The 26,664-nt window shown below is 48.4% G+C and overlaps 1 protein-coding gene across 3 annotated transcripts in view; it reads right to left on the minus strand.

Annotated features, from left to right (window-relative positions):
• Positions 1–26,664, minus strand: part of rbm33a (RNA binding motif protein 33a) — a 46,239-nt gene that overhangs the window by 9,040 nt on the left and 10,535 nt on the right. For 2 of the 3 annotated variants that reach the window (XM_080854887.1, XM_080854885.1), the window contains exons 3-15: positions 26,284–26,329; positions 25,242–25,315; positions 24,799–25,039; positions 14,585–14,749; positions 14,203–14,371; positions 13,319–13,587; positions 10,883–11,366; positions 9,795–9,856; positions 6,628–6,754; positions 5,884–6,236; positions 4,523–4,819; positions 3,695–4,048; positions 1,081–1,863 (exon numbers count right to left, since the gene is read on the minus strand). In XM_080854887.1, the coding sequence (XP_080711013.1) occupies positions 1,081–1,863; positions 3,695–4,048; positions 4,523–4,819; positions 5,884–6,236; positions 6,628–6,754; positions 9,795–9,856; positions 10,883–11,366; positions 13,319–13,587; positions 14,203–14,371; positions 14,585–14,749; positions 24,799–25,039; positions 25,242–25,315; positions 26,284–26,329 (3,424 nt within the window). The remainder of the gene's footprint in view (positions 1–1,080; positions 1,864–3,694; positions 4,049–4,522; positions 4,820–5,883; positions 6,237–6,627; positions 6,755–9,794; positions 9,857–10,882; positions 11,367–13,318; positions 13,588–14,202; positions 14,372–14,584; positions 14,750–24,798; positions 25,040–25,241; positions 25,316–26,283; positions 26,330–26,664) is intronic. The other variant, XM_080854886.1, reaches the window with a different exon arrangement.

Here is a 26,664-nt window from a genome sequence, read left to right on the forward strand (position 1 = left end):
ATTCACCCCCCCCACACCCATCCCCACCCCCATCCCCCGCTCGCTCTCCTGTCTCCCTCCGTCTGTCAGATCCACGATGCTTTAGACATCTCCGCGCAGGGTTCCATTAGCGATGCTGACATCCCGTCCAGTTATCTTTATCTATGGCCGCCGCAGTCTCTCAGATCTCCACCTCTCACTCTGAACGTATGAGGTGTGTGTGTGTGTGTGTGTGTGTGTGTGTGTGTGTGTGTGTGTGTGTTTATTAGTCGTTTTCAAACTTTGAGGGCCCCCATTTGACAATGAGAAAAAAATGTGTGCATGTGCCTGTATGTGTTTATTGTGTTTGTGTATAGGACTTTCTGTACATCACCAAAGGGCCAACACGAACAAAGCACTTGAGAGGAAAGCCTGGAAAGCCACTCTATTTCTCTGAGGAAGCTATAACAACAGCTCCAAGACACTGACACATTTTGAAGACTTTCCCCCAAGCCCTAAAGGCTGGATTCCGCTGAGTCTAGCCCCCTTCAGCTAAACTTTGGGGAAATCTTTGAGCGTGCGGATCGAGGTACCTCTAAGACGACGGCAACCTTTAAGAGCACGATGCGCGCGTCTTCTAGACAATGGGGGAAAAATGTCACTCCGCTCTCTTTTTATTGACTGGAGAAGCCGGTGCCATTTATGCGCCGAAAGCACGAGAGAGACGTTTTGCGGCAACGCGAGGGAACCAGGAGTGTTTTATAGATCAGTTCCATTCAAGTGACACTTCATCGCCACCTTAATGTCACTCACGGCAGACTTTAAATCTTAAAACTTTAAGAGGAGAGAGGGGAAAGGAATAAAAGAGGGCTCTTTGACTTTTAAAAATAATTGGAAAATTTTCTCTTTGTCTTCACGATGCCGTCTTTTGTGTCTTTATGTCTGTGAGGATGTGATGACATTTGTGTCATGAAAATAGTCGGGGAAGGGGACAAAAATATCATGAGACAGAGGTGTGAACTTTACAGGAGTGGGGCGATCAATGAGCGACTCGCGTTTAAATCCCAATCTGGCACCAAGAAAAGAGAACCACGAAAGAGACGAGAGAAAGGTCTCACTCACCCCGCCGCAGAGTTTGACCACCCGGACCTTCTGTGGGAGCTGAGGAGAGCCGGTGCTGTTCTGCCTCTGCATCACCGTCCGTTTCCTTCCAGGCCTGGGCCCCTGAGCCTGGGGCTCGACTGGACACTGCCCCTCCATCAGGACCCCCTGCATGGGCATGTTACCAGCAAGTCCTGGGGTGTTCTGCTGGTTCATCGCCCTCCTTTGCTGCAGCTGCAGTTGTTGTTGTTGTTGCTGCTGCTGCTGCTGTTGTTGCTGCTGCTGTTGTTGTTGTTGCTGTTGTTGTTGTTGTTGTTGTTGTTGCTGCTGCTGCTGCCATTGGCCCTGTTGGCCAGGGTTAGGCCTACTGTTCTGCTGAGCAACACCAGCCTGGGGCTGAGGTTTGGCCATCTGCAAGCGGGTCTTCACGTTGGGCCGAGGGGTGGTGGTGATGGTGGGGATGGTGGGCTGAGTCCTGAGTGGGGCTCCGTTGGAAGGCAGAGCGGGGATCTGCTGGGGGATCTGTGGGGTGGGGGCCTGGGCGAGGATGGGTTTCTGCTGCTGCTGCTGGTGGTGTTGGTTGGGAGTCTGGTTCTGTGGGTTGTGGGGCATCTGTGGGTTCTGGGGCATCTGTGGCATCTGTGGGTTCTGTGCGCTGATGCGCTGAAGCAGCTCTCTCTTGCGCACGCCGGCCTGCATCTGGCGCCGCTCCTCCTTCTGCTTGAGGATCTTCTCCCGCAGCCTCTTCTGCTCCTCCAGCTTCAGCCGGTACTGACGCGTCTCCTCGTCCTCATTCGGGTCAATCTGTGGGCGCGCACACACACACGACTGATGACACAGGTACTACACGCTACAAAATACAGAGGAAGTCATCCAAATCCACATCATTACACCAACAACCATAATAGGGCCGTGGTAAAACCTATCTATACATGTATCAATGTATTTATTGTTACACTTGGTCTCTATTGCTCGTAGCTTGACTGTTCTCTCCCTTGTACGTCGCTTTGGACAAAAGCGTCTGCTAAATGACTAATTCTAACACTATTAAACAATATTAAAATGTGAAAAACAAAAGAAAATGATAATCGGTCTGATGTCGGTTTTGAAGGTGGCCTTCTACCGCACCACTATCGAAAGTGTACTGACGTACTGCATCTCGGCGTGGTACTCTGGTTGCTCTGCAGCAGACAAAAGAGCCCTCCAAAGGGTCATCAACACAGCACAAAAGATCACTGGCTGCTCCCTGCCCTCCCTGGAATCCATTGCACGCTCCCGCTACCTTAGCAGGGCCAATAACATCTTAAAAGACTCCTCTCACCCAGGCCAACACCTGTTTACTCTCCTACCTTCAGGCAGAAGGTACAGATCCTTTAGAGCAAGGACCACACGTCTTAGGAACAGTTTTTTCCCTACGGCCATCAGAACACTAAATACAGTCATGCACTAAACTTCACTTTATTGATTGACTGCAAGTCACACATACCATCTCTGTTTTTCTGTATTTCTGTATTTCTTATTCTGTGTACTGGTGTTGTATATATTGTATATAAGTATATATATATATTCTGTTATGCTGTGTGCTGTTGCTGTATTTATTGTATGATAATATATACATAGGTACTTTAATAAATTCCACGGTGCTTTGTTGCACACTTAATATTTAAATATATTTTATGCTATTCCTACCGTTTTTTAGATATGCAATATTGTTGTGTTATATGTTGTTGTTGTGTTATATGTTGTCCCTCGTCGCACCAACAGGAGAAGCACTCCAAATTTCGTTGTATTCAATTCTATGTCGGATTTTCATCTGTTTTGTGGTATATGTGGAGTTTAACTGGGGTTTAAAAGAGTAAACAAGAATAACAATAATTAATTAATTAATTAATTTAAAAAAATCACAAACAGAATTTGGTCATTTTAATCAGCCCCCCAAAATGGAGAAATCCTGGAGTGAATGTTCAGATTAGAATGCATCCCAGAACAGTCCAGCCACGAACGGAGTGGGTAAAAGCCAATGCAGCAGTCTGAAGTATTGATTAACACTCACTAGCCTGTCAGACCTGGCCCTCATTGGTGACCTAATAATGGAGTCTTAATCAACAGCATCTGCCTGGCGTACTCCATCCATACATTAACAGGGGGAAACCACGGTGGAAGAGAGAGGATGCTGCTCGTACCAAGGGGTGAAGTTATAAACTGGAATGCTTGCATGAGGCATTCGCTTGGCAGAAGCCTTTTTGCAATTCAAATATACAGAACCAAACAACAAAACAGAACAAATTAAAAACCACCACATTAGTGCAGCAGCACATCACTACCCTGGTAGTGACTTTCCTAACCTGCCCAGCAAGGATCACCTTTGTCTTATTGGACACAGAGAGCAGTTATTTGTTTTTAGCGTTATTATAAGCATGATCCAGCAGGAGTCATTTAGCAGTTGCATAAGAAAAACATGGAGAACAATGGAATCATGTAACTTTGAAACCCAAACTAAAGTAATGAATCTATGGTATAACACAGTTATTTCTTTACAATGCTACACTAATCCTCATAAGGGGCTGTTGCACGCGCAGGAAGAGCTTTGCATCACCACAAGGCACCAGGCTGTATCTGGCCGTGTCGGACTCACCGGAGTGGGCTGTGCTGGAGGCATCTCGGTTGGAGCTTTGTTCACCACCGTCCTCTCTGGCATAGGCTGCCCTCTGCCCATCCCCTGGCCTCTGCCCATCCCCTGCCCTCGACCCCCTGGGCCCCCGCGGGTATTCTGGATGTTGGGGCCCTGGTGCCCGCCCATGCCCTGCATCCCTCTGCCCATGGGGCGCTGCTGCTGCTGCTGCTGGTGCCCTCCTCTGTTGGGCGACTGCGGAGGCTGCGAGTGGATGTTGCTGTTGCTGCCGAAGTTCCCGGTGGCGATGGGCAGCTCGCGCAGGTTGCTGTTGCGCTGGGCGAGCACCTGAACCTGCTGGATCGATGATGGGGGGCTCTGGAACACAAGATGGAAGGCAGGATGTATTAAAGGGAATACTGGACAACTTCCTCCACTTTACCTCAGTGGTATGGTTTTACACACACACAACTTAATTATTTAAGAATCACATTCGTGCTTCTATCTTGTGTGCTTGTGATTATACATGTATGAAATCAATTTGCTTATCTGCTAATCTATTATGTGAAAAAAAAATATGAATGTGCCTATACACGTGTAAAAGTCAATACAAAAGAAAATAAATAAATCACATATGTTGAAATAAAGGGATTAGTGTTTTTTGGTGGTCAATCAGCATTGAGCCCATGGCCATATTGTGCTCCATATTTTCTACCCAGAGACGAGGCTACTCTTCTCAATTCTCTTCTGTGCTGGTTAGTGCTATCTGTGGTTCTCTCCTTGTGTCATCAGTCAGCATTATTCATCTCTCTCTCTCTCTCGACAGCGTGTGTGTGTGTGTCACCGGCTCACCATGTGTTGTCTGTTATGGGCGTTGCCCTGCTGAGGGTTCTGCGGGCGGTGCTGCATCTGCCGGGGCCCGCCGTGCATGTGCTGCGGCTGCTGCTGCTGCTGCTGGCGGAAGCCCTGCTGGCCCAGGTGCATGAGGGGCAGAGGGTCGTTGGGGTGGGGCTGGTGCTGCTGGGGGGGGCCCTGGTGCTGGTGGTGCGGACCCTGGTCGTGCCTGTCGTGCTGCTGCTGATGCTGCTGCTGGTGCAGGGGTTGATGGGATAGTGGAGGATCCAGGAGCTGGGGCTGAGACATCAAACCCTAAAAAAAAGGGGGGGGGGGGGATGAGCAATAAAACCATTATAAACAAACACACACATACAAATACACACACACATGGCACCTGGTCTTGTTTCTATCACTATTTACGAGCCAGCGTCCCATCAGTTCCGTCATTGAAGAAAGGGAACGTTGCCTCTCTCGTTGAAACGGTAAGGTGCATTGACATGCAGCTCAACACTAGAGGGCGGGCTTGTCTGCTGCAAACAGCTCCACCAAATGAGCTGCCAAAAAATCCACCAAAATCTGTCTGCCCATTTCACCAATCCACCGAGCACCTCTCATAACATGGTGGCTCTGGAGTCAGACATGTTAACACACACACACACACACACACACACACACACACACAACCTCTAGGAAATGCTCAGGATCTGTAAAAACACGCCGGAGAGTAATGTATCCCTGTTTGACCTACATCCCCACTGCCCTCATTTCAACCGAAACACCTCGTACGCAACGAAGAGCAACTTGCAAACTGCTGCAGCACTGAACTAAACAATGATGCATTCAGTCTAATGCCAGCTCTTTTTAAACAATGGAAAATCCGTAGAACAGTATGATCCATCTGTATTTCATTCCGATTCTGGGACACAACAGATATTCCGTTCCGTTCCCTTTTCTGGAGCAGTGCCATTTCTGCCAGCTCAACACAATGCTGAGCACAAAAGCAAGCAGATGGGGGCTGACAGAGGGAGATAAAATAGGTGACCACCGTGAAAAGAAACCAAACATTTTTTGATGCATTTCACACAGCTCTGTAGCGTCAATCAACTGGCACAGCATGCAAGCACGCACTCTCACACACACACACACGCGCAAGCCGCAAGCACACACATGCACCCACGAACGCACTCACACACACACGCACGCACAAACACGCACGCACGCACACACATACACACACGCACGCACACACACACACACACACACACGGGCACACACACACACACACACACACACACACACACACACGCGCACACACACACACACACACACCACACACACTCAAAACACCTAAACCCCCTGCTACCGTTCACACTTACTCTTTGCCGTACCTGCAGATTAAACGGCATGTGCTGGGCGTTGAAGGGGGGCCCTTGCTGCGGTGGGAAGGGCTGCCTGTTGCCCATGAAGGGCCGGGGCCCCGGGGGGCCGGGGGGGCCACTGTGCGGGGGCGGGGGGCCTGAACGGGGTGGCGGCTCTCTTTGGAACAACGCACCAAGAGGTCCCTGGCCCTGTCCTGGCCCCAGAGGGCCAAAGCCGGGCCCACCCGGTCCCTGGCCAGGCTGGGGGAAGGAGAGAGGCCCCTGCCCTGCCATGGGGTGGGCATTGTTGTTGTTGTTGTTCATGAGTGGGGAGGGTTGGTCAAACAAGTGCTGCCCAGGGAAGCGTGGCTCTGCATGGAGGAACACACACAAAAACTCGTCACTTTCTGCTTTATGCAATAATGTATAAATATGGAGAGGCTGTTGATGCTCTTCCACATGCATGCATGCACACACACACACACACACACACACACACACACACACACACAGATATATATACACAACGCATCTTTGGCTTTATTTGATTTTAATAATACATGCACAAAAATGTAAAATCCCGCTATGGATGGGCATAGGTCATTATTATACACATACTTGCAAATTAAACCCTATAGGTATGTGGCATAATGAGGTTATGGACCCCGCAGGGTCAGGGGTACTTCAAAAGCTACTTAACCCTTGATGCTCTGGCTTTTTGGGAGGGGGGCTGGGGGGGGGGTAAGGGTCTGGTTCTCTCACCTCCGAAGAAGAAAGGTTCTCTGTCTGGGTGAGGGGGTGGTGGACCCCTCCAGGGCTCTGGGGGGTGAGGGGGTCTCTGAGGCTGCCCAAAATTCCCGGGGTGGTGCTGCTGGAAGTCTGCCGGGCCCTGGGAGAGACAGAGGGGGAGTGAGCGACAGAGGGAAATGGTGTGTGTGTGTGTGTGTGTGTGTGTACTGAGAGAGTAAAGTAGTGACTGACGGTGAAAGATCAGGGAAGTGTATAAGATTAGGTACGGAGAGAGTGTGTGTATGAGTGTGTTTGTTTGTAATGCCGACAGACCATAATAACAAGTATAATTCAGCAAGACACTACATTTTCCCAATATGGTATATTATATTTAGACAGTATAGAGTGCACAGATTTGCACCAATGTAACAATCACCATCCAACGACCATGCCATTTTGTGTGAGTAACCAGCAAGGCATGTCGGAGAGACAAAAAACTGCCCAGCACAATGAGAATCGCACAAAGGCAGCTTGGCGTTGCTGCAGCCCTAGTTTCGGAGCACGGCTCACGTAGACAGCGCTGCCCCCGCACCCCGCCAACTCATCCACCTTCTCCAGGCGAGAGCAGATAACGATCCTTTAATCCCTCCACTGAATGCCGATCCCCTCTGCGTTCTTCTTTCATTCCCTTAAACATCCCTCTCTCTTAAGAAATTAACCTCCATTCAGCGGGCCGCACCTCTGCAAATTAGAGGGGGTTTTGCGGGGGTGGGGCAGGGTGGGGTGGCGGGGCGAGGGGGGGCTTACTTTTACTCAACGCATTACTCACACCTTGAGATGGTATCAGCCCTTAATCCGCCTCTCCTCACCGGGAATGGTGGCGACCTTCATCGAAAGAGGTGTGTGTGTGTTTGTCTATGTGTGTGTGTGTGTGTGTGTATATGTGTGTGTGTGTGTGTGTGTGTGTGTGTGTGTGTGTGTGTGTGTGTGTGTGTGTGTGTGTGTGTGTGTGTGTGTGTGTGTGTGTCAGAATTTGGCGTTGATCTTTGCGAAGTGGCTTTAAGAGAAGTTTAATCAGGCGGCTTAGATAAGCACCTGGGGGGATGGGGGGTACAGGAGAGGGGCAGGCGGACACGGAGAGGACGGATGGATGGATGGAGGGGTGGTTGGAGGGGAGGGATCTGCATTGTTAAACTAGCCTCTCCGTCTTCCTATTCAAAAGGCGGTCAGTTCCTTAAACACAATGGAGCTTAGCGCACATTCACAATCGCCGCTGTCCTTCTTCGAGGGTTCGATGAAGGGGATGGGGGAGGGGGGAGTGTGCGCCTGTCATCCTGGCTAATCCTGGGCCAATACACACAGATCTGCTCAATATGTAACAGGCGGCATGATCTGGATCGCACTCGCACAATAAAAGCAAGGGCTGAGTGAGACAAACGTGGCGGGTTTCCTGTGGATTGACTGAAGGGTTACTGCGGGTCAAAACAGCCAATCTGATGTCAGCTATCGGTGTGGAGAAGATTAAAGGATGACATTTGAATGACAGTGGTGGTGTTAATAAGGGGTCGGTTTTACACATACATTAGCATGAAGGTCGCTGGATTTTGACAAAGTTTAAGAAGAAATTAAAAAGTTCTGTGAACACACCATACTGAGTCTAAGTCAATAGTTAATATTTAAATATACACTGTCAGAAGCCTTCTCAAACACCAGCAATCCTTAATAAATTTCACCCCTGCTGGAGGAGGCCTAGGTTGGGGAGCACAACCGTAAGAATTTGTAAATAGTACAAGATTAACAAGTAACAGTTGCATATTCAATTGCTTGAGGCTATTCCCCTAGTTGAAAATGAAATATAAATAGCAGGAATTAATATTCAGACCTGACTTGGGCAGTAAATATTCGAAGTTGGGTTGCCCCCCCCACCCCACCCCGCACCCCCCCACGTGACATGAGATGCGATGGTATGCTAATGCAATGCTAATGGACAGTAATCAGGGGGCCCTGGGCTAATGGAGGTTGTTGGCTGTTTAGTTGCTGGCGTCTGATGCAAGGTCTGGCGCATGCCAGGCCAATGCAGCAGGGTGTGTGTGGGGGGAGGGGCGCATTGCAGACAGCTGTGGCATCTCACTCTATACACAGGCGCACACGCACGCACACACGCACACACACACACACACACACACACACATGTACAGTCACTTCTTTTGGTCTGTCTAAACCTAGAAGTATGCCACAACCCTAGCGATTATCAACATCAATATCGGCGCGTTCCATTTCAGTCCTCGAGCGGAGCATTGACTAGCAGCTTACTTATTCCCAGCGTGTTCGGCGCACTGGCTGGGTCTGCGGCGAGGTCTGGTGGACCTGCGGCACACGCAACTGGCTGCTAAGCCTCGCCAGGGCCTGGTTTGCATAAATCCATTTACATCAGCCTCTGCCTGGACGACACACACACACACACACACACACTTCACCTGATGCCCTGTCTGGCTTTAATTAGGAGGAAAGAGAGGGGGGGGGGGGGATCATAAAAAGGATTGAGGATGCCGTAGAAGAGAAGGCACTGAGCACAGGCCAGTTAAATAGATGTGCAAAACAGTAAATGAGTAGAAAGGGGCACTGAGAGAGGCAGGAGAGGAGAACCGAATGAGTAAGTGGCATTCACTGGAGTGGGCTGCAGATCGGTTTCCCTCCTGGCAGTAATCACTTTAGTGGCACTGCCGTCATGTCAGTAATGGGTTCTTTGTCGCCGTGACAACACCATCCCATTCTACATACGCGCCCTCAGCGCAGAGATATGGGACGGGCTCTTTTTCCATTTAATCTGCCGGTCCTTACAAACACCAGACCAACACAGCCTGCGCCCCCAAACCTAACTACCCTTCTCGAACCGGTTTGCACTGGGTGATGGTGGTATAAAATGCATGATTGATATTTCTGCGCTGGGTTCTCATACCCCCCCCCCCCCCCCCCCATACCAAAGCCGTTCCACAACCCCCACTGCAGAAGCAGCCCATCAGTACCTACTGCCCATATCGGACCCCTGCAGACAAACACACTTACTGACACAGACGCGCGTACACACAGGCCGCTAAACCAACGTCACAGCTGATCTAATTCCTTTAGAGTGAGGCAGAGATGTGTGTGATGGAACCATGAGTCGAAACAGGCGATTGGAGGAGAGCGCAACTACTCACTGGAAATCTCTGGGGACCCACCGCAGGTCTGGGCTGGTTCTGGGTAGGAGGCACCAAGGGCACTGCAGAGAGAGGAGGGGGGGGGGGGGGGTGATGAGTGCGGGTAGAGACAAAAGACAAGAAACACCAGGCGGAGACAGAGAGAGTGAGAGAGACATAAAGCGAACAGGAGAGACATAAAGTGATGGTTTGACTATTACACCTGACAGAACCTCAGACAATTCATGAAACATCCACCTTTAGCAGCAGCGCCTGTAGCTGTGGTGAGAGGTGGAACCTGATAAAGCTGAGAGGGTTTAACAGCGCAGCGCCTGGGCAGGGCAAAAAGTCGGCTCAACAGGCTTTTTTTACAGGCCTCTTACTGCAGGCTGACTGCTCCCATTTCTGCACCAAATCCATTTTAACGCTGTGACCTAAAAGTGTTTCTGGAACACTTGCTCCACAACACTTGGACAAATACTTAACACACACACACACTCACACACACAAGCCATTATACATGTCTGGAGGCAGAATGAGGATACCATCCCTGATCTGTCAAACTGGATTGTCCTCTCAAGAGCACCCTTCCCCCACCTCCCTCTCTTGCTCTCTAAAAAAAACACCACCTCACTCACACACATCCAAACACACACACACATCCACACACACACACATCCAAACACACACACACACACATGCGCGCTTCCTCTGAAGTAACCCGTCTCACCACAGACAGACAGGGGATGGATGCATTAACCGGATGACTCTTTCTGTGAATGACTTTGCCCAAGATAAGGTGGAGCCTACAGAGGCTACATTATAATCCAGCATAGATGGAGAGACACAATACAATGTGTTCCCAGAATGTATACACATCAAGATGATACCAGTACAAAATGTGACTACTATACAAACAATAGGAGGGACATTCATGAAATTAAATCAAATTAATTAAAATCAGTTACACAAATGAAACAAATCCACATGTATTTGTTAGATATAAAAGACATAATGGTAACTTTCTTTGTAAAAGGCTAAGAAAGACCATTTATACTGGTGCTTGGACATGTGGGTTTGAAGTTGGTCACCACAGCGCTGCCTCTCACCTTGCGCAGGTGAGGAGGAGGGGCCTTTGAAGTGGGGGTTGATGTGGATGTTCTTGGGCTGCTGCTGCGGGTGGTGCTGCTGCTGCTGCTGCTGTGGGTGATGTTGGTGATGCTGTGGTGGTGGATGCTGCTGTTGCTGCTGTTGTTGTTGCTGTTGGTGATGGTGCTGATGCGGCGGAGGCTGGGTGTGGGGGGGCACCTGGGGGCTGAGCATGCGCTGGGGGGGCTCCAGGTGGGAGCGCAGGGGCGAGCGCTGAGCCAGGTGGGGGGGCAGCAGAGGCTGCAGGGGCTGCTGCACCAGCGGCTCACCCACCTCCAGGAACCCTCCTCCCCCTGGGCCTCCTCTGAGACCAGGCGGCCTCTGCTGCTGCTGCTGTTGGTGGTGGTGTTGCTGTTGTTGTTGTTGTTGTTGTTGTTGCTGTTGTTGCTGTTGTTGTTGTTGCTGGTGGTGGTGCAGGAGGAAATGAGGCAAGGGCATTCGGTTCTGTTGTGGGGAGAGCGGGGGGGCGGGGAGGGGGTAGGGAGAGGGGAAAGAAAGATGGGGGAGGGAGAGGAAGAGGAAGAAAAGGGCGGAGGTTGATTGACAGAAATGGGAAGGGGGTAACAGAAGTAGAAAAAATGAAAGAGAACAAGAGAGGGATTGAAGAGAGGGAGAAGTGGGTGAAAAGGGAAAAAGAGAAACAGGGAGAAATGACAATTAAAAAAATGGAAGAAAACAAAGCCGGGTTATCACTGGTTTGCCATGGCAGGAATCATCCAATTAGACAGGCCTGCGTGTGTGGATGTGTGCCACACAGACACTGAGGTGTGTTCATTGGAGGGCCTCTGGGGACCGCAGGGGCTTAGACAGGCAAGCAGCTGAGGACAGGATGCATATGAGGGGCCCACAGAGCGCCGCTCTACAGCTCAATCGATGAGCCACAACGTCCACACACACACACACACACAAACACACAGACACAGAGACACACACACACGCACACACACACACACACACACACACACACACACACACACACACACACACACACGCACGCACGCACGCACACACACACACACAGAGACACACACACACACACACAGAGACAGACACACACACACACACACACACACGACACAGAGACACACAGACACACACACGAAACACAACACACAGACACAGAGACACAGAGACACACACACACACACACATACACATACACACACACACACACACACACACACTCACAAAGCTTCCTTACCTATACATTTCACTCATGTGTAATTAGCAGCCTACGGGGCGGAGGGATTAATTCACTTCTTCGCTCTCTCTCCCCCACTCTCGCTTTCTCTTCTGTCGGCCTGTCTATCTCTCACTCGCTCGCTGCCCCCCACACCTCCCTTTTCCCTTTTCAATCCTCCCTCCCCTCGCTCGTATGAAGATATCTTCTGCCCTGTAGTTATACATGCATATGGCTCAAGCAAGTCTCATGCATACATGCATGTCCCATGCATTGAGGTTTTGCATTGAGGTTACACAGTAGATAAAAGCCCTTTTTTCAATTCCCCTCACGACTCAATCAGATGGCAAAACGTAATTATTTCTCTGCTCGTCGCCATGACGACACCTCTGCGTCTCTCCATATTTTTTCTCCATGACGGAAAGCCTCAGCCATTTTGCCATGAAGCCGACACGTCTTGTTGAGTATCTGACATAGCTTCTCCTCCTCCGTTAAAAGAATTAGCCTCTGAGAGACGAGTCACGGGAGACGGATGAAAAACCTCCGACGCCTTGGATTAGGCGCTCCGGCAGATACAGAATAATAAAATAAAGTGCGAGAACCTTTAAATCCTCGGTAAAGTACAAATTAAATTTTGCGTAATGCTTTCTAAATGGACTACCGCCAAGTTATTTGGCATAATCCATATATCAACAAGGATGAGAGCGATGAGTAGGGGAGGATGATCGACTTTTTTTTTTTGTCCCCTCCCCTCTCCCAAAAGCAAACAGAGTAGGGCATGACTATCATAGGACATGGGCAAACAAGGCAAATGATTCACGAGCACATAGAAGTGGGGTCTGTGGAAAGGCTCGTAAGCCGTCAGGAGATTACAGATACCACCCAAAAAGCCAACGTGTCTGCCAAAGTCAGGCTGCAGGAACGCAAACATCACGTGACTTCACGCCAGGTTAGGAGAAGGTGAACGTCCCACCACTCCGCACTACCCAAATACTACATCTTACACATATAAATGGATGGATGAATATACAAAACAACAATGCATTAACCTTGGAACAACCATCAACCATTCAAGAGAGTGAAAGGGCCTGGAGGGGTCGTTCTAGAAGGTGAATACTAATATATACATATACATATATATTTTCATGCACAGAAGCAACGCTGCTGTTGTCATAGTAGGCTTGGAGGCTGTGCTCTGGGGGCTGTGGCCGCTTACCTGCATGCCCAGGTGCATAAGTGGGGGCCTCGGGTCGTTCATGCGCCCTCCTCGACCGCCAATGTCGCCTCTGAAGTCACCCATTCCGAAGTTTGGGAAGCCCCCTCTCCCTCCGCCTCTTCCTCCCATTGGCCCACCTCCACGTCCTCCCATGGGGCCTCCTCTTCCGAAAAGGCCTCCTCTGTTGCCTCTCCCCCGGTTTCCAAACCGCCTCTGCCTCTCCCTCTCCTCCATCTCCCTCAGGTTGGCCTTGGCCTCCTCTGACAACTCTGAAACACAACACACACAATGCAATGTACAGTACCAGTCAGAAGTTTTTTTGAGAAGTTTTTTCTTTACTTTTGTTATTTTCTACATGGTATATAACACTTTTTTTGTTTAGAACATCATTTCATATGTGTTCTTTCATAGTTTAAATGTCTTCAGTATTAATCTACACACAATGCAATGTAGGTCGAGGGCTGGGCTAGTGGCTGGGCTACACACACTTCAGTTTCAGTCGATGTTCTACATGGAACCTTCCAGATTCGAAAAATGCTTTCTTCAGAGTTGCAAACTGCCTCGAATCTCACAGGGAATAAAAGCTGACAAAGGAAGACCACAGAAGGGCCTCTATGGGCCTGCAATGTGAGGTGACCCCCTGAATTTTCAAGTTGCTTTGAAATAATCAAATTCAGTCGTTCGTTCTTTACAAGTTGATTATCAACGGCTGTTGTGTGGATATGGGGTGCCTGAAATGAAGAACGATGGTTCTTTTATCCACCTGGAATAGATTTGCAATTTGTTAATTCCTCAATTTTCTCACTTGTAAACCAGACAAAAGGTCTGACCTGCCCTGAGGACATTCTCAACATCACTCCCCCAAGAACCATTTCTCAACGCACCCAAGGTTTCCGGAATGTTCCTCCTCTTCCTCGATGCATCAGACAGACGCACCACCGTCGCGTCCTTGCGCTCTGTCTTGAATCGCAGCCGGCCAGACTCTTCGTCGTCGTCATCTTCCTCATCTGACTCATCCTTTACATCCTCCTCTGGCTCCGGCTCATTCTCAGCCTAAGAGGAAGGACACATGCACAGGTCACCCTCATCATCATCATCACCCTCATCATCATCATCATCACCACCACCACCACCATCACTCAAAGTGTCTGTCACACTTCAGTGTCTGAAGGCACACGTGTAATCTACACCTAACCACACACACACACACACACACACACACACACACACACACACACACACACACACACACACACACACACACACCTCTCCCCCATCAAAGAGCTGTGTGTCGTCTGGCTCTGGCTCAGGCTCGTCCTCCTCCTGGGCCTGCTCTGCCTCTTCCTGCTGCTCCTCCACAGGCTCTTCTTGTTGTTGGTCAGTCTGCTCATCAGCCTCCTGCTCTCCGTACCCCGCCGAGTAATCATTGACCTGGGGCCCGAACAAAAACAGGAACAATCAATAAACTAATCAGTTTAATTGACCCTCACCCATGGGACAACTTCAGTTCCCAGTGCTGCCTTCTCTATCCCACCATAAGCTGGGTGATGACATGAGTTTATATTTAAACCGAATAAAAACAAGGGTACTGATGAGGATGAAAGCAGGTAGAAAGCTTGTTGTAAGCTTTATGGAATGAAAATGTTAGGGAAGGAATCAGAAAACAACCATTGTGGTGGTAGGGAGGGAGAGAGAGAGAGAGAGAGAGAGTGAGAGAGAGGTAGAGAGAGTGAGAGAGAGGTAGAGCGAGTGAGAGAGAGGTAGAGCGAGTGAGAGAGAGAGGGAGAGAGAGTGAGGGAGAGCGAGTGAGAGAGAGAGGGAGAGAGAGAGGGCGAGAGAGGTAGAGAGAGAGAGTGAGAGAGAGAGGGAGAGCGAGAGAGAGAGAGAGAGAGAGAGGGAGAGAGAGAGAGGGAGAGAGAGAGAGAGTGAGAGAGAGAAAGAGGGAGAGCGAGAGAGAGAGAGAGGGAGAGAGAGGAAGGGTGCTGGAGGGTAGAGAGGACCCCCATTACCATAACAGTGGGAGAGGAGGCTCATTACTATTCCTGCCTCCATTTGAAATTCTATGAGATGTAAATGTTTGACATGATACACAGAAACGGCAGATAAACACGCACACACATACACACACACACACACACACACACACACGGCTCAGTAGCGGAGCAAATATATAATTGACTGGGTTCTGCACAAATAACACACGCTCACACACAGAGACAAACACACAAAAGAGAAACAGCCGTGCAAGGACGTATTCAAGTTGGTGACTGGAAATATCATGAACACTGCACCTATCTCACACAGCCACACGCAGATTTAGCTGAAACCACACAAAAAAACACTGTCGAAGTGATGACTACATCAATGCTACACTATCCCCTCCTCCTACACTTATTATATACACACACACACACCCACCCCTTCCACACACACACCTCTGACATCTGCCAAATCCTAAAGAAACAGATATATTTGTATTCCGGTCTTACACATCTTACAGTTATAGTCATCTCCTGCAGGTCCTACGATGATGGGCAAATCAATTAATCAATTGCCAATCCATTGCGGATGTTCAATTTACTGAAGACCCTTAACAACAAAAAAAGGTGAAAAACGATAACGCACCATAAAGCACCCTACTACCTGCAATGCATCAACACGGCGCTAACAACATGGGCAGGGTAGACCAAACCCCCCCCCCCCCCCCCGGGCCAAACAGCTTAATCCCTTAAACTGTTCCACACATTAACTCTCAATACCAGCAAACACATAAATGTTAAGCCCCAACAGCTAGGTGACCTTGTAAACAGAGATATCACTCACACACAGGAATACACACACAAGCGCGCACACACACACACACACACACCAGCGGGTGCATGCATGCATGCATGTATGGCAGCCGTTTCCCTGAATGCCATACATGGCTAGTCAGAAGGTCATACACTTATCTTTATTTGTTTATTTGTGTTTTTCAGGAGGCCATATATCTTTCTTTGTGAGGGTGTCCGCTGCCGTCACGTCAGAGAGGAGCCTGACAGCCCCATTCCAGATATCACCTGAGATCTTCCTCTTGCTCTTTGTTTGGCTTATTTATTTATTTTCTTACCTTCTCCCCTTTTGTGCTTTCTGCACCTAACAAATAAATAAGCTGGCCAAGAAACTCATCAATCATCCTTTGCATTTCCACACTGTAAAAGAGGTGTCTGTTAAAAGGGTCAATAACCTTGTCACCTATAGAGAGGGGTTGAGTTTATCAGATGGTGTCTAAAGCTCGAGATAAAAGCCCCTTTTGCGTTTGGCTGCATCGATTGGCGAAGTGTCAAAGTGTTTGACAAAAGCGGCAGTAGCAGCAGCATCTCACCACCACCACCACCACCACCAACCTCCGCCCTCCCCCAGACCCAGACAGGGAAAGCCTGCGGTCACAATCCTGGCGACAGCGGCTGCTACAGCCGGAGTTGTGCTACCTGCTACCCTACCAGCCATCAGCACCCGTGTCTGTTTGCAGTGGGGAGAGGGTCGCTGGCCCGGAGCGATAATGGAGCACATTCAGCCATCAAATCCCCCCACCCCCAACCCCCCCAATCTTATCATGAAAAGGCCACAGATCTGACACCTGCCCCTTCTTAGCCCCGGACAGGAAATAATGCTCAGGGACAAATGAATAGAGAATGAGAGGGGGAGTAAATAGGCTAATGGACAGGCAGAAAAGCCAAAGCGACAGACAACAAAGAACAAAAGCAAGGAGGAAAGAAATGAGCAAAAATAAAGAGCGGACAAAAAATAACTAAAATAATTAAAACTGCAAGCAGTGATGAGCGGGCCTGAGCACGGCGCTGGTCGATGGCAGACGTGCACCGCACAGCCGTCCGTCAAGCGTGGAGCGAGCCGTGAGAATGCCACGTACATCGACACATCACAACAATACAGCGCAAAGAATAAAGAAAGTGACGTTTTATACCACCAACAGGTGGCGCTATAGGCGATTGACATTATGGGCATATATCTGAGTTCAGAACGGGTCCAGCGTCCAGCCTATGAAGTTTGGTCAGGATCGGACAATGTGCAATATTTCCAACCACCAACAGGTGGCGCTATAGGCGGGTGGCGTTATGGGCATATGTAAGCGTTCAGGCCGGGTCCAGCGTCCACCCTATGAAATTTGGTGAGGATCGGACAATGCAGGTAGAATTTATAAGTGACTTTGTGGTTTTGGCGAGTAGTGGCGAGTCGATGTTTGAGGGTCTGCCACGCCCACACCTTTTAGATTTTGGACAATCCCTCTATACAATTTCATCCCCCATGGCTGAAGAGTATCCTGACCAAGTTTGAAGGCGTTTCCATTAAATCTGTAGGAGGAGTTTGATCAGATGCGACGTGTGGAAATGGCGAGCACTGGCGAGGCGTAAAAGTTTGAGGGTCTGCCACGCCCACACCTTTGAGAAATTCAAAAATCTGGTAATACAATTTCATCCCCCATGGCTGAAGAGTATCCTGACCAAGTTTGAAGTCATTCCCATTAAATCTGTAGGAGGAGTTCGATCAGATGCGAGGTGTGGGAACAGAGTAACGAGTCGAACCACCAACAGGTGGCGCTATAGGCGTGTGGCACTATAGGCATATGTCTGTGTTCAGGCCGGGTCCAGCTTCAACCCTATGATGTTTGGTCAGGATCGGACAATGCAGGCTGGAATTATAAGTGACTTTGCGTTTTGTGGCGAGCAACAGCGAGTCGTAAAAGTTTGAGGGTCTGCCACGCCCACACCTTTGAGAAATTGAAAAATGTGGTAATACAATTTCATCCCCCATGGCTGAAGAGTATCCTGACCAAGTTTGAAGTCATTCCCATTAAATCTGTAGGAGGAGTTCGATCAGATGCGAGGTGTGAAAAGGGCCAAAAAGAGGTAAAAACGCACGTTCCGCTCAAAATTGCCAACTTCCTGTTGACCTGCCACCATTTCGTCAATACACTTTTTGGTGCGTCTGGGCATGACAAAAAAGTTTGCTGAATTATTTTTTTGCTATGCCAAACTAACCCCAATGCATAGGGGTATTTGCAATGTTCTAGGGGGCGCTATAGAGCCATTTTGCCCCGCCCAAAAATTCCATCAACGCAAAAGTTCTTATAATTCCCGGCATAACATCCCTGCCAAATTTGGTGAATTTTCCATGAAATATCATGAAGAACGAGTCGTAAAAGTTTGAGGGTCTGCCACGCCCACACCTTTGAGAAATTAAAAAATTTGGTAATACAATTTCATCCCCCATGGCTGAAGAGTATCCTGACCAAGTTTGAAGTGATTCCCATTAAATCTGTAGGAGGAGTTCGATCAGATGCGAGGTGTGGGAACAGAGTAACGCTTCCAACCACCAACAGGTGGCGCTATAGGCGTGTGGCATTATGGGCATATGTCTGCGTTCAGGCCGGGTCCAGCTTCAACCCTATGATGTTTGGTGAGGATCGGACAATGCAGGCTGGAATTATAAGTGACTTTGCGTTTTGTGGCGAGCATCGGCGAGTCGTAAAAGTTTGAGGGTCTGCCACGCCCACACCTTTGAGAAATTCAAAAATCTGGTAATACAATTTCATCCCCCATGGCTGAAGAGTATCCTGACCAAGTTTGAAGTCATTCCGATGAAATCTGTGGGAGGAGTTCGATCAGATGCGAGGTGTGAAAAGGGCCAAAAACAGGTAAAAACGCAACTTCCACTCAAAATTGCCGACTTCCTGTTGACCTGCCACCATTTCGTCAATACACTTTTTGGTGCGTCTGGGCATGACAAAAAAGTTTGCAGATTCATTTTTTTGCTATGCCAAACTAACCCCAATGCATAGGGGTATTTGCAGTGTTGTAGGGGGTTCTAGAGGGCGCTACAGAGCCATTTTGCCCCGCCCCGAAATTCTTTGAACGCAAAAGATCTTAGAATTCCTGTACTTTTGTCCCTGCCAAATTCGGTGAGTTTTCCAGGAGGTTTCGCACAGAACTGAAAGAATAATTAAAACTGCAAGCAGTGATGAGCGGGCCTGAGCACGGCGCTGGTCGATGGCAGACGCGCACCGCACAGCCGTCCGTCAAGCGTGGAGCGAGCCGTGAGAATGCCACGTACATCGGCACATCACAACAATACAGCGCAAAGAATAAAGAAAGTGACGTTCATACCACCAACAGGTGGCGCTATAGGCGATTGACATTATGGGCATATATCTGAGTTCAGAACGGGTCCAGCGTCCACCTTATGAAGTTTGGTCAGGATCGGAGAATGTGCAATGTTTCCATCCACCAGCAGGTGGCGCTATAGGTGAGTGGCATTATGGGCATATGTATGCGTTCAGGCCGGGTCCAGCGTCCACCCTATGAAGTTTGGTCAGGATCAGAAAATGTGCAATGTTTCCAACCACCAACAGGTGGCGCTATAGGGGAGTGGCCTTATGGGCATATGTATGCGTTCAGGCTGGGTCCAGCGTCCACCCTATGAAGTTTGGTCAGGATCGGAAAATGTGCAATGTTTCCAACCACCAACAGGTGGCGCTATAGGGGAGTGGCATAATGGGCATATGTAAGCGTTCAGGCCGGGTCCAGCGTCCACCCTATGCAGTTTGGTCACGATCGGACAATGCAGGTAGGATTTGTAAGTGACTTTGTGGTTTTGGCGAGTACTGGCGAGTCGTAAAAGTTTGAGGGTCTGCCACGCCCACACCTTTGAGAAATTCAAAAATCTGGTAATACAATTTCATCCCCCATGGCTGAAGAGTATCCTGACCAAGTTTGAAGTCATTCCCATTAAATCTGTAGGAGGAGTTCGATCAGATGCGAGGTGTGGGAACAGTGGACGATTCCAACCACCAACAGGTGGCGCTATAGGCGTGTGGCATTATGGGCATATGTCTGCGTTCAGGCCGGGTCCAGCTTCAACCCTATGATGTTTGGTGATGATCGGACAATGCAGGCTGGAATTATAAGTGACTTTGCGTTTTGTGGCGAGCATCGGCGAGTCGTAAAAGTTTGAGGGTCTGCCACGCCCACATCTTTGAGAAATTCAAAAATCTGGTAATACAATTTCATCCCCCATGGCTGAAGAGTATTCTGACCAAGTTTGAAGTCATTCCCATGAAATCTGTAGGAGGAGTTCGATCAGATGCGAGGTGTGGGAACAGAGTGACGATTCCAACCACCAACAGGTGGCGCTATAGGCGTGTGGCATTATGGGCATATGTCTGCGTTCAGGCCGGGTCCAGCTTCAACCCTATGATGTTTGGTGAGGATCGGACAATGCAGGCTGGAATTATAAGTGACTTTGCGTTTTGTGGCGAGCATCGGCGAGTCGTAAAAGTTTGAGGGTGTGCCACGCCCACATCTTTGAGAAATTCAAAAATCTGGCAATACAATTTCATCCCCCATGGCTGAAGAGTATCCTGACCAAGTTTGAAGTCATTCCCATGAAATCTGTAGGAGGAGTTCGATCAGATGCGAGGTGTGAAAAGGGCCAAAAAGAGGTAAAAACGCACGTTCCGCTCAAAATTGCCGACTTCCTGTTGACCTGCCACCATTTCGTCAATACACTTTTTGGTGCGTCTGGGCATGACAAAAAAGTTTGCCGAATCATTTTTTTGCTATGCCAAACTAACCCCAATGCATAGGGGTATTTGCAGTGTTGTAGGGGGTTCTAGGGGGCGCTACAGAGCCATTTTGCCCCGCCCCGAAATTCTTTGAACGCAAAAGTTCTTAGAATTTGTGTAAGTTGGTCCCTCCCAAATTCGGTGAGTTTTCCAGGAGGTTTCGCACAGAACAAAAATAATAATTAAAACTGCAAGCAGTGATGAGAGGGCCATCGCCACACCGACACATCACCTTTGACAAACATAATGGGCATATATGCGAGTTCAGAACGGGTCTAGCGTCCAGCCTATGAAGTTTGGGCAGGATCAAACAATGTGCAATATTTCCAACCACCAACAGGTGGCGCTATAGGCGAGTGGCATTATGGGCATATGTAAGTGTTCAGGCCGGGTCCAGCGTCCACCCTATGCAGTTTGGTCAGGATCGGAGAAGGTGTAATGTTTCCAACCTCCAACAGGTGGCGCTATAGGCGAGTGGCCTTATGGGCATATGTAAGTGTTCAGGCCGGGTCCAGCGTCCACCCTATGCAGTTTGGGGAGGATCGGACAATGCAGGTAGGATTTATAAGTGACTTTGTGGTTTTGGCGAGCACTGGCGAGTCGTAAAAGTTTGAGGGTCTGCCACGCGCACACCTTTGAGAAATTCAAAAATCTGGTAATACAATTTCATCCCCCATGGCTGAAGAGTATCCTGACCAATTTTGAAGTCATTCCCATTAAATCTGTAGGAAGAGTTCGATCAGATGCGAGGTGTGGGAACAGAGTAACGACTCCAACCACCAACAGGTGGCGCTATAGGCGTGTGGCAGTATGGGCATATGTCTGCGTTCAGGCCGGGTCCAGCTTCAACCCTATGATGTTTGGTCAGGATCGGACAATGCAGGCTGGAATTATAAGTGATTTTGCGTTTTGTGGCGAGCATCGGCGAGTCGTAAAAGTTTGAGGGTCTGCCACGCCCACACCTTTGAGAAATTCAAAAATCTGGTAATACAATTTCATCCCCCATGGCTGAAGAGTATTCTGACCAAGTTTGAAGTCATTCCCATGAAATCTGTAGGAGGAGTTCGATCAGATGCGAGGTATGTAAACAGGCCAAAACGCAGTGAAAACGCACGTTCCCCTCAAAATTGCCAACTTCCTGTTGACCTGCCAGCATTTCGTCAATACACTTTTTGGTGCGTCTGGCCATGACAAAAAAGTTGGCTGAATTATTTTTTTGCTATGCCAAAATAACCCCAATGCAGAGGGGTATTTGCAATTTCTAGGGGGCGCTACAGAGCCATTTTGCCCCGCCCGAAAATTCCATCAACGCAAAAGTTCTTATAATTCCCCGCATAACATCACTGCCAAATTTGGTGACTTTTCCATGGAATATCGTCAAGAATAAAAATAATAATAACTCTTAGAATCCCAATAGGTCTTCGCTGCCTACAGCAGCTCAGGCCCTAATTAAAACTGCAAGCAGTGATGAGCGGGCCTGAGCACGGCGCTGGTCGATGGCAGACGTGCACCGCACAGCCGTCCGTCAAGCGTGGAGCGAGCCGTGAGAATGCCACGTACATCGACACATCACAACAATACAGCGCAAAGAATAAAGAAAGTGACGTTTCATACCACCAACAGGTGGCGCTATAGGCGATTGACATTATGGGCATATATCTTAGTTCAGAACGGGTCCAGCGTCCAGCCTATGAAGTTTGGGCAGGATCAAACCATGTGCAATATTTCCAACCACCAACAGGTGGCGCTATAGGCGAGTGGCATTATGGGCATATGTAAGCGTTCAGGCCGGGTCCAGCGTCCACCCTATGCAGTTTGGTCAGGATCGGAGAATGTGTAATGTTTCCAACCACCAACAGGTGGCGCTATAGGCGAGTGGCCTTATGGGCATATGTAAGCGTTCAGGCCGGGTCCAGCGTCCACCCTATGCAGTTTGGGGAGGATCGGACAATGCAGTTAGGATTTATAAGTGACTTTGTGGTTTTGGCGAGCACTGGCGAGTCGTAAAAGTTTGAGGGTCTGCCACGCGCACACCTTTGAGAAATTCAAAAATCTGGTAATACAATTTCATCCCCCATGGCTGAAGAGTATCCTGACCAAGTTTGAAGTCATTCCCATTAAATCTGTAGGAGGAGTTCGATCAGATGCGAGGTGTGGGAACAGAGTAACGATTCCAACCACCAACAGGTGGCGCTATAGGCGTGTGGCACTATGGGCATATGTCTGCTTTCAGGCCGGGTCCAGCTTCAACCCTATGATGTTTGGTCAGGATCGGACAATGCAGGCTGGAATTATAAGTGATTTTGCGTTTTGTGGCGAGCATCGGCGAGTCGTAAAAGTTTGAGGGTTTGCCACGGCCACACCTTTGAGAAATTCAAAAATCTGGTAATACAATTTCATCCCCCATGGCTGAAGAGTATTCTGACCAAGTTTGAAGTCATTCCCATGAAATCTGTAGGAGGAGTTCGATCAGATGCGAGGTGTGAAAAGGGCCAAAAACAGGTAAAAACGCAACTTCCGCTCAAAATTGCCAACTTCCTGTCGACCTGCCACCATTTCGTCAAGAGACTTTTTGGTGCGTCTGGGCATGACAAAAAAGTTTGCAGAATCATTTTTTTGCTATGCCACACTAACCCCAATGCATAGGGGTATTTGCAGTGTTCTAGGGGGTTCTAGGGGGCGCTACAGAGCCATTTTGCCCCGCCCGAAAATTCTTTGAACGCAAAAGTTCTTAGAATTCCCTGTTTAACATCCCTGCCAAATTTGGTGAGTTTTCCATGGAATATGATGAAGAACGAGTCGTAAAAGTTTGAGGGTCTGCCACGCCCACACCTTTGAGAAATTAAAAAATTTGGTAATACAATTTCATCCCCCATGGCTGAAGAGTATCCTCACCAAGTTTGAAGTCATTCCCATGAAATCTGTAGGAGGAGTTCGATCAGATGCGAGGTGTGGGAACAGAGTAACGATTCCAACCACCAACAGGTGGCGCTATAGGCGTGTGGCATTATGGGCATATGTCTGCGTTCAGGCCGGGTCCAGCTTCAACCCTATGATGTTTGGTGAGGATCGGACAATGCAGGCTGGAATTATAAGTGACTTTGCGTTTTGTGGCGAGCATCGGCGAGTCGTAAAAGTTTGAGGGTCTGCCACGCCCACACCTTTGAGAAATTCAAAAATCTGGTAATACAATTTCATCCCCCATGGCTGAAGAGTATCCTGACCAAGTTTGAAGTCATTCCCATGAAATCTGTAGGAGGAGTTCGATCAGATGCGAGGTTTGAAAAGGGCCAAAAACAGGTAAAAACGCACGTTCCGCTCAAAATTGCCAACTTCCTGTTGACCTGCCACCATTTCGTCAGTACACTTTTTGGTGCGTCTGGGCATGACAAAAAAGTTTGCAGAATCATTTTTTTGCTATGCCAAACTAACCCCAATGCATAGGGGTATTTGCAGTGTTCTAGGGGGTTCTAGGGGGCGCTACAGAGCCATTTTGCCCCGCCCGGAAGTTCCATCAACGCAAAAGTTCTTAGAAATCGTGTAATTTGGTCCCTGCCAAATTTGGTGAGTTTTCCATGGAATATCATTAAGAATAAAAATAATAACCAGAATAAACCATAGAATAACAATAGGTCTTCGCTGCCTACAGCAGCTCAGGCCCTAATAATAATAAACTATAGAATCCCAATAGGTCTTCGCTGCCTACAGCAGCTCAGGCCCTAATAATAGTAATAATAAATTAAAGGAACAAAAAGACAAGAAAATCGTGCAAAAAACAGGAGAGTTTGGAAAATAGGTTAGGACTAATCATGACTATAAACATCCAGAAGACAGATAGGGGAGAAAACTACGCGCTCACTTGAAACTCGTCATCCAGTGGCTCGTCGATCTGCAGGTCCAGCACCGCGTCCATGTAGGCCCCGTCCCCACCCGCCCGGTCGTTGGAATAGTCCATGCCTCCCTCATTCGCTTCGTAGTTTCCAGCATACCCCTGCCCGTAGCCATCTCCCTGTCCAGCATTCTCTTGAAAGTCCCCCTCCTCCCCAAAGGTTGAACCGAGGCCCAACGTGGCATTCAGGCTAACCGTGGCACCCTGACCACTTTTGGGGGAGAGAAAATTAAAACAATGAAAAGGTGAGTAACAATGCATTGTGTTTGAGACATTTAAAATTCATATCTATTTATGCTTTTGGCTTCTTGCATTTATATATAATTTCCTGTTTTCTCTAGTTATATCCTCTCGTTCCCACTGTGCAGTCTTCCACACCGATTTCAAGGTGAGTGAAACTAGCAAGACCTTACCTGGGATTCCCTTCCTCCTCGTCGCTCTGCAAGAGGTCGTCATTAAGCTCCTCGTCTGAGAGCTCTGAGGGGTTCTGGGATAACAACACAGCCACAGGAGTGAGGTGAGTGTGGGGCGTTTGGAGGAACAGCACAACTAAAAACCTTCACTACCTCCAAACACATCATCATTTCATGCCATGGCTCCAGATAGCAACTCAATTGTTTTATTTTTTGATTTTTCAACCATTTCTTTCCCCGTCATTCACCAGTGGCAACCGTCCCTCATGCATTCCCTTCAACACGCTGAGGTCATGACATGACAGGGTTCTAAACAAGCACTTGTGTAATTTATCCAGAGCTACTTTAAACAAAACAAAACAAAAAACTCAAAAACTAGCTTGAAGGACATGTGCATTTAAGGTGCAGTGTAGTAAAACTTCTTACATTGATACTGGCATTTGCATTCAGCTAGCATCATCATCATCATCATCATTTATGAAATAGTTTAGTGCTAACTACATAGGCTAGGCTAAGCTATGCAGCAGGTCACCCATGTCATCTTTCTTCACTCCTGACACACATCTAAGTCTACCATTTCCTTGAAGATCTATGTCACACGAAATTCTGTTGAACACCACATAGGCTACACAGAGCTAATCACGTTGACATGACAAAACGTTTTTTAGGTTTCACTTAAGCTCTTTGGCAACTAGGTAACTGTTGACTCTGAACACCACCCATGAAACCCATCAGCTGCCTGATATGTCTATTTTGTAGTTGAACCCAGTTGTTAGGGTGTGGTGATTATAAAAATAGCATCAGCCATACAGAGTCAAGTTGATTTATTTGCTGAAGGCCTTGACACTTGCCAGTTTTTTAGATACTTGCCAGTTTCTCAATTGTTTATTCTTACCGAACACAGAAACTAAGACGTGACAGGATTTTTCTGTACTTCACACGCGTACATTTTGATTGATTAGGAGGAATTGGCCTCATGTCTGGAGCCCTGCATGGAGGTATTTACGGTTGAAGATGAACAGGGCTCAAGGGTCCCACTAACCTTCTTGTTTGTCCAGTCTTCTTCCAGCAGGTCCTCTTCAAGGTCGCTAAACAGAGACATAACACAGGTGACAGGTGAGGCCAGGGCTTAGTTCACACAGCACAAACCAACATTCCTGTGTGTTAACACTGACCTATTCAACTTGCCTAACATATCCTGGGGAAACAACAACAGAGAGATTTAAGAATCGGTAACAGGCTAATATGCGGTCACAGAGACAGAGACCCACCCACTTAAAACCATAATTACTAGGGATGTCAAAGGCTAAGAAGCCACTTGGGAGTATTGCTCAAGGGGGACGCATTCCCACAAATTCCACCTGCATGCATTAACCAGCCCCCATGGTGACCAACAGCATTTATATTCATATTCATTTAGGTC

This window comes from Sprattus sprattus (genome assembly GCF_963457725.1).
Source record: "Sprattus sprattus genome assembly, chromosome: 17".
In the NCBI taxonomy this organism is placed as follows: Eukaryota; Metazoa; Chordata; class Actinopteri; order Clupeiformes; family Clupeidae; genus Sprattus; species Sprattus sprattus.